This window comes from Acomys russatus, chromosome 19 (assembly GCF_903995435.1).
Source record: "Acomys russatus chromosome 19, mAcoRus1.1, whole genome shotgun sequence".
NCBI classification, from domain to species: domain Eukaryota; kingdom Metazoa; phylum Chordata; class Mammalia; order Rodentia; family Muridae; genus Acomys; species Acomys russatus.
The window spans coordinates 39,492,704-39,505,422 of NC_067155.1; the positions used below are offsets into that span (position 1 = coordinate 39,492,704).

Below are 12,719 nucleotides of genomic sequence, written 5' to 3' on the forward strand. Positions count from 1 at the left end.
GGAACAGCAAGGAGGAAGATTTGCCGCCATTGAAACCAGACCTCTCCTTCCTATACACCCCATTCCTGGGATCCCGTCCGTCCTCCACCCCACCTCCCTGTACTCCTGCCTGGACTTTCTCTTCCGGTTTCTGCCATCTACCCCCTTCCTTTTCTCTCTCACACAGTGTCTCCTGGGAGGTTTAACTTCTAGAAAGTTCTTCAAGCACCGTCCCCCCCTTCCTTTCCATTCGAAAGCCCCGCTGAGTCCACTGGCCATCCCCTCTCTCGTACCCTGCAGCCTTTAACACCATGTCTCGAATCAGCCGTATTCGCAGTCGTTGGTTGGGTTTTTGTCTTTTCTGTTTTGTTTTGAGACAAGGACTCAAAAAGCCAGGGCTGGTTCAAACCTCCTGCCTCAGCCTCCCGAGAAGCTGGCTGAGACTATGCGCACAAGCGCTCCTGACACTTGTTTCTTCTTTGTTTTGTACTCTTTCGCCATTTTATCCACTTCCTTCTCTTCTCTCTCCTTCAGCCTTCCCGACCCCCGACCCCCCGTTGCTTTCTTGCCTTCTTGGCCTCTTTAAACTCAAGGTCCGAGTCAATCCAGTGGAGGCTGGGCATGAGTACGCATGCGTGAGCGCCCTCCACAGGCAAACCAGTGCCCTCTTCCCTTGGTTACTACTTGCATCACTAAATGAAGCTCATGCTGATTGTCTGTTTGGTTTACCGGCGAAGGACAAGTTGAGGTGGGGGGGGGGCTGCCTTACTTCTCAGGGTCAGACTGTATTCCTGTCACCTTAGTCTCACTGCTGTCACATTCTAGACGGCTGTTGGAGCGCCCCACGCCCAGTTCTCTACCTCCCCTAAGTCCCAACCCTTCATGACCGACTCCCTTCCATCCAGCCGGTTCCCTTCACCTTTCTTTCACAGGTGGCTACTACATGCTCCTAGACTCTACGGATGGAAGGCCAGGACAGAAGGCTGTACTTCTGAGTCCCCTGAGCCACTCCAGCGGCTGTCTGACCCTGTCTTTCCACTACATAATGCGCGGCAAGTCTCCTGGAGAAGGCATGTTTGTCTACGCTACTTTCTTGGGTAAGAAGAGTTCACTGACCATGAGGCATCTGAGAGGGTTAGCTAAGAATTTCCTCAGGATCTAGGGAAACCTGATGTACTTGTGAGATCATTTCTATGTATTAGAAGAAATGGGAAGAGCACTGGATTCTAAAATAAATAAATAAATAAATAAATAAATAAATAAATAAATAAATAAAATAAAGGCACCGCCTGCCATGGAGGGTGGTACTTGTAATCATAGCATTTGGAAGGTATGGGCAGGGAGATTAGAAGTTCAAAGCCACAGGAAGGTGAGAAGTTTGAGGAAAGTCTCTGCTCTACTGAGTGAGTTCAAAGCCAGCCTAGATTACTGGAGACTGTCTAAAAAACCAATAGCAAACAAAACCAAACCAGCCAGGGATGGATAGGTCACTAAAGTGTTTGCCACACAAGTCTGAGAACCTGGCTGCTACCCACAACACCCATGCAGAAAGCTGAGCATAGTAACACTTGCCTGTGATCCCAGCATGGGGGAGGCCCAGACCCTCCCTGGCACTGTGGGTGGGTAGGTCCCTGGCCAGCTAGTGTAGGCTTCTGTTTCAGGAAACAAGGTGGGCAGTTCCTGAGGAATGGTGTCTGAGCTTGGCTGCTGGCCTTTATGCACATGTGTGTGCACATCTGTGTTTTAAAAAAACCTGCACACACATACGTTTATGAGCATGCACATACATTCACTCGTTCTTTTACACACATGTGCTCACACACACAAAGCAGGAAGAAGAGAGGGGGAAAAGAGGAGAGAGGGGGGCGTTGAGGGAGGGGGAAGAAAGGGAACTTTACTTACATCCAGAGAAGTGTTGCTTTGGCGTTCCCTGAGCATCTCCTCCTTTACTCCCAGGTCCCCATAAACTTCCTTCTCTTTTCTTCCCGTTTTTTGTTTTGCTTTGTTTTCTCCATTGTAGGCAACATCCGGAAACACACCCTCTTCTCAGGACACCATGGACACAACTGGCAGGCTGTGTCTGTCAACTACACAGGACAGGGACAGATACAGGTACAGAGGCGCAAGGTCCTCATTAGGAGTCCCTGCATGTGGTAGGTCCCCTCGGTGTTGGGATGAGTTGAGAGTCTGGGTGTAAGGAACTGGAGCTGGGTCTTGGAATGGAAATGCCAGGTGAGAGATGTCTTAGTTTCTTTTTCTGTCCAGGTGACAAAAACACTCTTTAGAAAAAAAAAGAAAAGAAAAGCAACTTAAGGAAGAAAGGATTTATTCTGGGTCACAGCTCAAGGGTAAAGCCCACTAGAGTGAGGAATTCACAGTGCCAGGAGCTTAAAAGTGGATGGTCACACCCCAGCCACAATTGGGAAGCAGAGAACAATGATCGTACGCTGCTGTGCAGCTCCCTTCTCCACCAATACTGTTCAGGATCCCAGCCAGGGAATGGTGCCACCCACAGTGGGCAGGCCATTCCACCTTAATTAGCATATCGATAGCCCCGCCCCACCCCCACCCCATAGGCGTGCCCAGAGGCCTATCCCTCATGTGACTTTAGCTTCTGTCAAAGTTGATGGTCAATACTGGTCTTCATAGGAGGGCTGGAGGATTGATGAGGGTGGAGGGTTGGGGGGGTGGGGGGGCAGGGCCTGCTCACTCCAGGCTTCCTTTCTTCTTCTTTTCAGTTCCTGGTAGTGGGTGTGTTTGGAGAGCAGCCTGAGCCAGCAATAGCTGTGGATGCCATCAGCATTTCTCCCTGTGGGGGTGAGAACAGAGCCTTTGGGAACCCTCCGCTGAATGAGGGGTTGGGGTAATTTGGATTGGGGGTATGTGGTGGTGGTGGCTGGGGGTGAAGTGTGTCACAGGGGAGTCACAGGCTGAGTGTGTCAGACGTTTCCTCTTGGGCTCTCCTAGAGAGCCTTCCCCAGTGCAGCTTCGAAGACAAAGTTCGTCCTTTCTGTGACTGGAGCCACGTGTATGGAGACATGGGACACTGGAGCTGGGGGAGTAAAAGTGTACCTACCCCCATCTCAGGGCCGCCAAGAGAGTTCCCATACGGAGGTGAGGAGACAGCCTCCCCGTCTAGCTAGGGACTTGATGGAGTCGCTGCTGGAGGATGATGTGTTTACGGATGAGAACTCAGAGGCGGAAAAGTAGAATGTGCTTAGGATGCTCAAAGCCACGCAGCAGAAAATCCAGGCTTCTCCATATGGGCACAGTTTAATGGTAGAGCGCTTGCTGGTGTGTGTGTGTGAGTGTGTGTGTGTGTGTGTGTGTGTGTGTGTGTGTGTGTACACTATAGAGCACGTGCTTAGCATATGCAACTCTCTAGATTCTATCCCTAGCTCTGGGGGTGGGGGGGGGGATGGAGAAGAGTAATCAAGGCCTTGTTCTGCACTGAGTCCAAGACTTCAAAATCCATTGTCATTATTTTCAGCCAAGATCTTTGCAGGTGATGCTATAAGAACCCAGGCTGTGGGTTTCTTAGGATGTCTTTTGACTTTTCTCAGCCAAGAGTCCTAGACGAACAGGTTGTAGTGACGCATGTGCGGCCCACGATGTGGCAGCTGAGGTGGCAACACTGTAAGTTCTAGGACAGCCTGAGTCTCAAAGACTGAAGAAACCAGCAAAACAAACAAACAAGAAACAAAACAAAACAAACAAACAAACAAAGCTACAGTGCCTTGCTTGGCTGTGTGCTCACTTGGAAAGATAGACTTGTCTTATAGGCAGGCTTGGACTTGAGGGGGGTAGGTCTCACTTTTCTGGTTCCCTTTCTTCACCCAGGGGAACATTACATTTACTTCGATTCAGTCAAGTTATCCCAGGAAGGGCAGTCTGCCAGACTGGTGAGTCCACCCTTCTGTGCCCCTGGGGACATCTGCGTGGAGTTCGCTTATCACATGTTTGGCCTCGGACAAGGTACCATGCTCAAGCTCCTTCTGGGGAGTCCTGCAGGCAGTGCCCCCGTTTCTCTGTGGAACCGTGTTGGGTCTCAGAGCTCTGGCTGGTTGAACAGCTCTGTCACCATCCCTAAGGGACATCAGCAACCCATGCAGGTGAGAGACAAGAGAGTGTGCCCTATTTGTATCAGTGTGGGGCACTAATAAGGGGTCCATGGTGGGCGATAAAACTGAGGCAGTAGAAAAGTAATGTGTTAGTTATTTTTCTTGAGACAAAATACAATTTATTCAAGGAGCGGTTTATGTTGACTCACAGTTTCAGGGAGATATAGCCTGTCATGGTGGAGGCATGGTGCCTGGGCTTATTGCTGCATGAACTTCCTGGGAGCTCATAAGGCCACAAAGCAGGAAATAGTACCAAGAGTGGGGCTAGGCTGTAGCCATCACATGGCTGGCTCTTAGTGGCCTATAAACAAAAGGTTCTACAATCCCCCAAGACAGTCCCATCAGACGAGGGCCAAGTATTCTAAAACATGACCCTCTGTGGGGGAAATTTCAGACTCAGATTCTAATAGATAAAAAGAGCCCAAGGGAAAGTGGTGGGCTTCTGGTTCAAGAGGCTGGGGGGAGTGGGGGGGGGGGTGGGTGCTGGGACTATTGGGGTTGTAAAGAAGTGACACTCGGGCAGAGGACACACGAGGCAGAGTTTCTGAGGCTCCAGGGATCTGTTGTCCTTTTCTTCCCTCTTTGTCCCCCACTGCCTTCAGTTGTTTCTTGAAGCCATCCGGGGTACCAGCACTGCCTTTGTCGTCGCTGTGAATTTCATCTTGATCTCTCACAGACAGTGTCGGGGTAAGATGAAATTCAAGGGCTCAGCTTCTTCTGCCCCTGAGGACAAGGAATAGAACCCAGAGCCTCATAGGTGACAGGCAAGCCCTCTATGGCTGAGCCACACCCCGAGCTGCTCACTAGAAGATGCTAGGCAAGTGTTCTACTAATAAACCACGGCCCCAGCCCCTCATGGGGGGGGCGGTGCGGGGAATCCTAGAAAGTTCTCTACTGCTCCCAGGCTTACTGTATTTCGCTGGAAGACAGGATCTCACAATGTAGCCCAGGTGGCCTCAAACTTGTGATCCTCTTACCTCAGTGTCACTGGTGACTCCCATGACTGTGATAGGAATACCACACGCATCTTTTGACTGTGTCTTTGATGGCTTGAGTTTCTGGGGGCAGGATCCAGAACACTTTTCTAGCGATGCTGAAGGCAGGACCCATCTCTCCTGTTCAGTTTTGTGATTCCTGCGCCTGGCACCATGTCAGATGTGTGTTGGGGGCTCTGCCTGTTGAATAAGTGAGTGAAGGTTGGGGATTGGAAACAGAAATAGAGATGACCAAGTAGCCGCCCCTCCCCTCCCCCTCCAATGAGGCCACCCACTCCTATTTAGACGTGAGTGACATGAAAGGAAGGTGATATAGTTTTGACTAAATTACAAGGTTTTGTTTTTCTTTGCAGTACTGCCGCAGGCAGAGGCTTCTTCAAGTCCTCTGGCTCCACCTACTGGCCCATCTGAAACTACTGTCTCTATGCTTCCCATAGAACAGCCTGCCACCCCCACTGAAGAGACCACTGTCCCCACAGAAGTGACCACTGTCCCCACAGAAGTGACCACTGTCCCCACAGAAACAATCACTGTCCCCACAGAAGTAACCACTGTCCCCACAGAAACAACCACCATCCCCACAGAAGAGACCACTGTCCCCACAGAAACAACCACTATCCCCACAGAAGTGACCACTGTCCCCACAGAAACAATCACTGTCCCTACAGAAGAGGCCACTGTCCCCACAGAAGGGATCACTGTTACCATAGAAACAAATACTATCCCCACAGAAGAGACTACTGTCCCCCCAGAAGGGATCACTGTTACCATAGAAACAACCATTGTCCCCACAGAAGAGATCACTGTCCCCACAGAAGTGACCACTGTTACCATAGAAACAACCACTGTCCCACCAGAAGTGACCACTGTCCCCACAGAAACAACCACTGCCCCTACAGAAGAGACCACTGTCCCTTCTGAGGAGACCACCACCCCTACAGAAGTGACCACTGTCCCTCCTGAAGAGACCACTATCCTCACAGAAGTGACCACTGTTCGTGCTGAAGAGACCACTGTCCCCACAGAAGAGACCACTGTCCCCACTGAAGAGACCACTGTCCCCACTGAAGAGACCACTGTCCCCACTGAAGAGACCACTGTCCCCACAGAAGTGACCACTGCCTTCATACAAGTGACCACTGTCCCCACAGAAGTAACCAATATCCACATAGAAATAACCACTCTCTCTCCTGAAGAGACCAGCATCTCTCCTGAGGAAACCACTTCCCCTATGGAAGTGAGCACTGTCCCTCCTGCCAGTGTTGCTCCTGAGGAGACCACTACCCCTACAGAAGTAACCACTGTCTCTCCCAAAGAGACCAGAATCCCTCCTGAGGAGACCACTAACCCTCCTGAGGAGACCACTGCCTCCACTGAAGAGACCACTGCCTCCACTGAAGAGACCACTGAGACCACTGCCTCCACCGAAGAGACCACTGAGACCACTGCCTCCACCGAAGAGACCACTGCCTCCAGTGAAGAGACGACTGAGACCACTGCCTCCACTGAAGAGACCACTGAGACCACTGCTTCCACTGAAGAAACCACTGTCATTACAGAACAATCTACTGACCTCACTCAAATGTCCGCAGCATGCAAACCACCCTGTCCAAGCCCTCCATTCTTTCCCATTGAACCAAGCCCTTCACAGGTTCTAGGTATGGCCCCAACTGCAGCCATTTATTCTATTTATTATTTATTTATTTTCATTTTATGTGCACTGGTGTTTTGCTTGCATACATGTATGTCTATGTGAGGGTCTCAGATCTTGGAGTTATAGTCCAAGTTGTGAGCTGGGAATTGAACCCTGGTCCTCTGGAAGAACAGTCAGTGCTCTTAACCACTGAGCCATCTCTCCAGCCCCGCAGTTATTTATTGTATCACAGGCATGAGGTGAATGGAGCAAGTAGAAGACAATGAGGAGGAGGAGGCTAGAGAAGGAGGGATTTGTTTGTTTGCTTGTTTTTCTTTCTCTCTCTCTTTTTTTTTTAAAAATTAAATGTGCATGTGCCCCTGGATGCCAGAAGAGGGCACCAGATCTCACTATAGATAGTTGTGAGTCACCATGTGGTTGCTGGGAATTGAACTCAGGACCTCTGGAAGAGCAGACAGTGCTCTTAGCCACTGAGCCATCTCTCCAACTACATTTTTCTTTTTCTTACATATTACATCCCGACCACAGTTTCCTCTCTTTTCGGCCTCTGCCTCCCACCTCCTCCCTCCCTCTCCCATCTCCTCCCTCCCTCTCCACTACTCCTCTGTTTCCTTTCAGGAAAGGGCACCTCCCAGGGATATCAAACAAGCATGGCGTATCAAGTTGCAATAAAACTGGGCACCTCAGCTACACACAGAGAAACCCTGTCTTGGGGGGAAAAAAAGTAATAAAATAAAATAAAATATTTAGGCATCTGCCCTCATATTAAGGCTAGACTAAGCATCCTAGTAGGAGGACAAGGTTCCCCCAAACAGGCAAAAGTGTCAGACACAGACAGCTCTTGCTCCCTCTGTTGGGAGCCTCATAAAAAGCTAACCAAGCTACACAGCTGTAGCATATATACACAGGGCCTAGGTCAGCCCCAGGTCGGCTCCCTGCTGTCGGTTCAGTCTCAGAGAGCCCCGTGAGTCTGGCTGTGCTGATTCTGTGTGTCTTCTTGTGGTCCCCTTGGCCCTTCTGCCTCACAGATTGACGCCTAACTCAATTGTCCTCAGAGAGGGCTTCATCCAGCAACGGATGGAGACAGATGCAGAAGCCCATAGCCAAACAATAGATAGAGTTTAGGGAGATAAGGAGGAAGGATTGTGGGAAGGGGGTTCTTGAAGGGAAAATCCTACACTGAGAGTGCAGATAAGGCAGCCACAAACCAACTGAGTCACATCCTCAGCCCCTTCTCTCTCTCTCTCTCCTGACCCCCCCCCCCCATTCCCTTTTCTATTCCCCCCCCCCTCCTTTCCTTCCTGTCTTCCTACATAGCTCAGGCTCGCCTCAAGTGGGTGATCTTTTTGCCTTGGTCTCCAAATTACTCGGATTATAGGCAAACACCAGCACAGCTGACCTTTACCATATATATATATGATATACACACGTATCACATGTAGGTATCATGTGTGTACACATGTATACACATATATGCTACACAACACACACACATATTTCACGAGCGCAGTGTTATTATAACATTGGTCAGAACGCTTTTTTTTTTTTTTTTTTTTTTTTTTTTTTTTGAGACAAGGTCCTGGCCTCAAATTGACTATGGAACCAGTCTTCCCTACCTCAGCCTCTCACTTATGCCACCATGCCCTTCTTATTTCTCCTCCTCCTCCTCCTTCTCTTTCTTCTTCCTCTCCTTCTCCTCCTTGTGGCAGGAAAACTGCAGGCCTACTTAGAGCCCAGGGTAGTAGAGAGACAGGGAGGCTTCTGGGGAATGGAGACAGCTGTGGAACAGAGGCTGTGTTCCGCTTTCAGAGAGCTGCCCTCTCAATGCCCACCATGAACCGTGTGGGTGCCCTGCATCCTGTGAGAACCCCAAGCCCAGCTGCAAGTCCCCCTGCCATCCTGGCTGTGTCTGCAATCCTGGGTTCCTGTTTAGTAACAATCAATGTGTCAACGCATCTTCCTGTGATTGCCTCTACAGCAACAAGTACTATAAAGTAAGCTTGGCGGGGGGCGGGGGGGACATGGGGGCGGTGCCCAGCTTCCCAGAGGGGGGTCAGTGTTGGAACACCTGGGTCCTGGTGCCCCTGTTCTCCATATGAGAGGAGCTTAGAGAGTCCCAAAGGGTAGTCGCAAAGCACTGGTTACCCAGCGGCAGAGCCATTCATTCTGCCTGGGCTTTCGTTTTGTAGTGCTTAAGGATGGAACCAAGGACCCCTTGCATGCTAGGGAAGTGCTCTACCAAAGACCCACTCTCTTCTCTAGGGGATTCTAGGCAGGTGCTCTACCACCGAGCCACACCCCGAACCCAGGACTACTACTCTCCAGAGCTAGAATAATAGATCTAAAACCTGGATGCAGCATTCAGTCTCTGCATGGTCTTGGGAAAGTTTATCTTGTTAAATTTGTTTCCATGGCTATAAGAATATACATATTAATACTGGGCAGTGGTGGCACATGCCTTTGATTCCAGCACTCTGGAGGCAGAGGCAGAGGCAGGCAAATCTCTTGAGTTGGAGGTCAAGCTGCTCTACAGAGCAAGTTCTAGGACAGCCAAGGGTACACAGAGAAATCATGTTTTTGTAGGGGTTTTTTGTTTTGTTTGTTTGTTTGGGTTCCCCCCCCCCCCCGAGACAGGGTTTCTCTGTGTAGCTTTAGCTGTCCTGGACTAACTTTGGAGACCAGGCTGGCCTCAAACTCACAGAGATCCTCCTGCCTCTGCCTCCCTGAGTACTGGGATTAAAGGCATGCGCCACCATTGGCCGGCCTGAGAAATCATGTTTTGAAAAACCAAAATAAAAGGCTAGGAGCGGTGGTGCACACCTGAAATTCTAGCACTTGGGGAGGTAGAGGCAGGCGGATCTCTGTGAGTTCGAGCCCAGCCTGGTCTACAAAGTGAGTCCAGGACAACCAAGGCTACATAGAGAAAACCCTGTCTTGAAAAACCAAAACAACAACAACAACAACAACAACAACAAAAAAAAAAAAAAAAAAAAAAAAAAAAGAAAGAAAGAAAGAAAGAAAAAGAAAAGAAAAAAGAAAGAAGGAAAATAAAACAATATGCATAATAAGACTTACGTTTTTATTAGTTAGTTTTGCGATATAGTCTTGTCTCAGATGGACTTTCAACCGATTATGTAGCTGACAATGACCTTGAACTTCTGAGCCTTCTGCCTCTACTTCTCAAGTGCTGGGGAAATGAGTGTTTGGTTATTCAGTACTAAGAACTGAACCTAGGATTTTGTCCATGTTTGACATGCCCACTAGTAACTGAGCTACATCTGGCCCTCCTCCTCCTCCTCTTCCTCTTCCTCCGTGTTTCTGTTCCAGCAAGAAGAGGGACGGTGGCTCCCTTTTGTTTCCTTTTTTTTTGTAAGCAGAGCATTACTCCTTCATCCAGCCTGGCCTGGAGCTCTCTTTGGAGCCCAGGCTAGTCACAGGCATGTGACAGTTTTCCTGTCTAGGTCTTCCAAATGCGGGAGGTATAGGTGTGTGCGCCTCCTCTCGGCTTAAGGCTTTCTCCCCTTACATAAGACTGACCAGAGTTAGATGTGGTGGCACACGCTTGCAAACCCACCACAGGAGGGTTGAAGACAGGAGGATCAGGAGTTTCAGATCATCCTCAGCGATTTATGGGAATTCAAGGCCAGCCTGGGCTACATGAGACACTGCCATAAAATAACAAAACCAAAACTAAACCGATTTCGGGGTTGGGGGGGGGGGAGGTAGAGACAGGGTTTCTCTGTGTTACCCTGGCTGTCCTGGAACTCACTCTATAGACGAGGCTGGCCTTGAACTCAGAGATCCACGTGCCTCTGCCTTCTGAGTGCTGGGTGCCACCACCGCCAGGCTTAAACAGATTTTTGTGGTGGCGGTGGTGGTGGTGGGGCGAGTATGGCTGTGTTTTAGTTTCAATTTCTGTTGCTCTGATAAAATACCCAGACAAAAAAGCAAACTTGGGTAGGAGAAGATTTAATTTACTTCACAGCTCCAAGTTACAGTCTGTCACTGAGAGGAAATCAAGGCAGCAGGGACCTAACAGAGAGTCGGTTTTACTTTTACGCTCTACACAGTCAAGAACACAGAGCTATCAATGCACGCACGCCTAGTGCTCAGCTGGCTTCCTCTACTTATATAGTCCCCGGTTCCAAAGCAGAGAATGGGGCCATCCATGCATTCTTGATCTGTCTTCCCATACCATAAGGCAATAAGACAATTCCCCAGGCATGTCCACAGGCCAACTTAATGCACACAATACCTCTGTGAGACTCTCTTCCTGGGTGGCTCTAGGTATCAAGTTGCCAATTAAAATTAGATCCTACCACATATATCGATTATTTGATAAATGCTCATTGCTGAGCTGGGTGTGGTGGTGTGCACGCCTGTAACCCCCGGCGCTCTGGGAGGCAGAGGCAGGCAGATCTCTGTGAGTTCGAGGCCAGCCTGGTCTACTTGGTGAGTCCAGGACAGCCAAGGACTACACAGAGAAACCCTGTCTCAAAAAAACAAAATAAAGTAATTAAATAAAAGTAAACAAATGCTCATTGCCGTTTGGAACAATTTATCAGAAACGCATGTATCCATTAACGAAAAGCGCTTTAAAAATGAGCCAGGATGGGGCTGGAGAGATGGCTCAGAGGTTAAGAGCACTGACTGCTCTTCCAAAGGTCCTACGTTCAATTCCCAGAAACCACATGGTGGCTCACAACGGTTTATAATGAGATCTGGTGTCCTCTTCTGGCCTGCAGATGTACATGCAGGCAAAGCACTGTATACATAATAAAAAAATAAATCTTAAAAAAAAAAAAGAAAGAAAAGGTCAGGTGTGGTGGCTCGTGTCTTTAATCTCAGAGCTCGTAAGGCAGAGGCAGGAGGATCTCGATGAGTTCAAGGCCAGCCTGGTCCATATGGTGAGCTTCATGCCAGCCCAGTGACAACTTGGCTCACGTTAAACAACAACAACAAAAAAACTGCTCTAAGCAAACTCTATGTGGAGTCACAAATTGTAACTCCAGCACTTGGGAGGCAGATGGAGGAAAGTTACCTGAGTTCAGTGTAGTGAGTGAGACAAGGTCTTAGAAGTAAAGCCAACCAGAAGGTTCTGCTGAAATGGCTTAACACATAACGGCATTTGCCTCCGAGCCAAGCCTCAGTCCTGACTTCATTCCCCGGGACCCACATATGGAAGGAGAGAACAGGTTCCCAAAGAAAGTGGTCCTCTGATCTTCCACACTGGTGCCATGGCCCATGAACACACACACACACACACACACACACACACACACACACACACACACACACTGGGTTGGTAAGATGGCTCTGTGGCTAAAAGCACCTGCTGTCAAGCTTGATTGACCTGAATTTAATTATTGGGACCTTCATGAAGGTCTTCATGGGAAGAGAGAACAACTCCCACTAGTCATTTTCTGACCCTGCACATATGTGTTACGGTGGGAGGGCATGTGCACAAGTACCCATATCCACACACATACACACATACACACACACACCCAAGAATCGTGACTTTGCGACTCTCGATCTGTTGCCCTTAGCCTGGAGAAGAGTGGTTCACTCCCAATTGCATGGAACGGTGCCGCTGCCTGCCTGGTAGCCTCATGGAGTGCCAGATCTCTCAGTGTGGCACGCACACTGTCTGCCGACTGAGGAACGAACAGTACAAATGTGAACCCTATGGTAAGCACTGCCCCTCGTGCTGTCAGAGTGGGCGGGGCATTTGAAGAATGCATTCCCTCTTCCCCATCACCACGTTTTCAGGGGTCCTGCTCTGATCCCAAGAAGTTATCCCTCCCTTCTTTCAAAAACCATTTCTCCATCAGAGTGGGCAAGGCCTTGTAGTCCCAGGATCTCTCTTGGGCAGTGGAGCCGGGAGTGTATCTGGGTAGGAGAGCTAGGGTGTGGGGGGTCCAGCTAAGTGGGGGAACACTGGAAACAGCTTCCTATGTCTCCGTTCCC

The 12,719-nt window shown here is 49.5% G+C and overlaps 1 protein-coding gene across 1 annotated transcript in view; it reads left to right on the plus strand.

The window, feature by feature from the left end:
* Zan (zonadhesin) overlaps window positions 1-12,719 on the plus strand; it is a 100,966-nt gene that overhangs the window by 5,772 nt on the left and 82,475 nt on the right. The window contains 9 exon segments of the mRNA XM_051162130.1: window positions 912-1,076; window positions 2,000-2,091; window positions 2,718-2,796; window positions 2,947-3,093; window positions 3,820-4,091; window positions 4,703-4,787; window positions 5,449-6,753; window positions 8,559-8,743; window positions 12,299-12,440. Of these exon segments, the coding sequence (XP_051018087.1) occupies window positions 912-1,076; window positions 2,000-2,091; window positions 2,718-2,796; window positions 2,947-3,093; window positions 3,820-4,091; window positions 4,703-4,787; window positions 5,449-6,753; window positions 8,559-8,743; window positions 12,299-12,440 (2,472 nt within the window).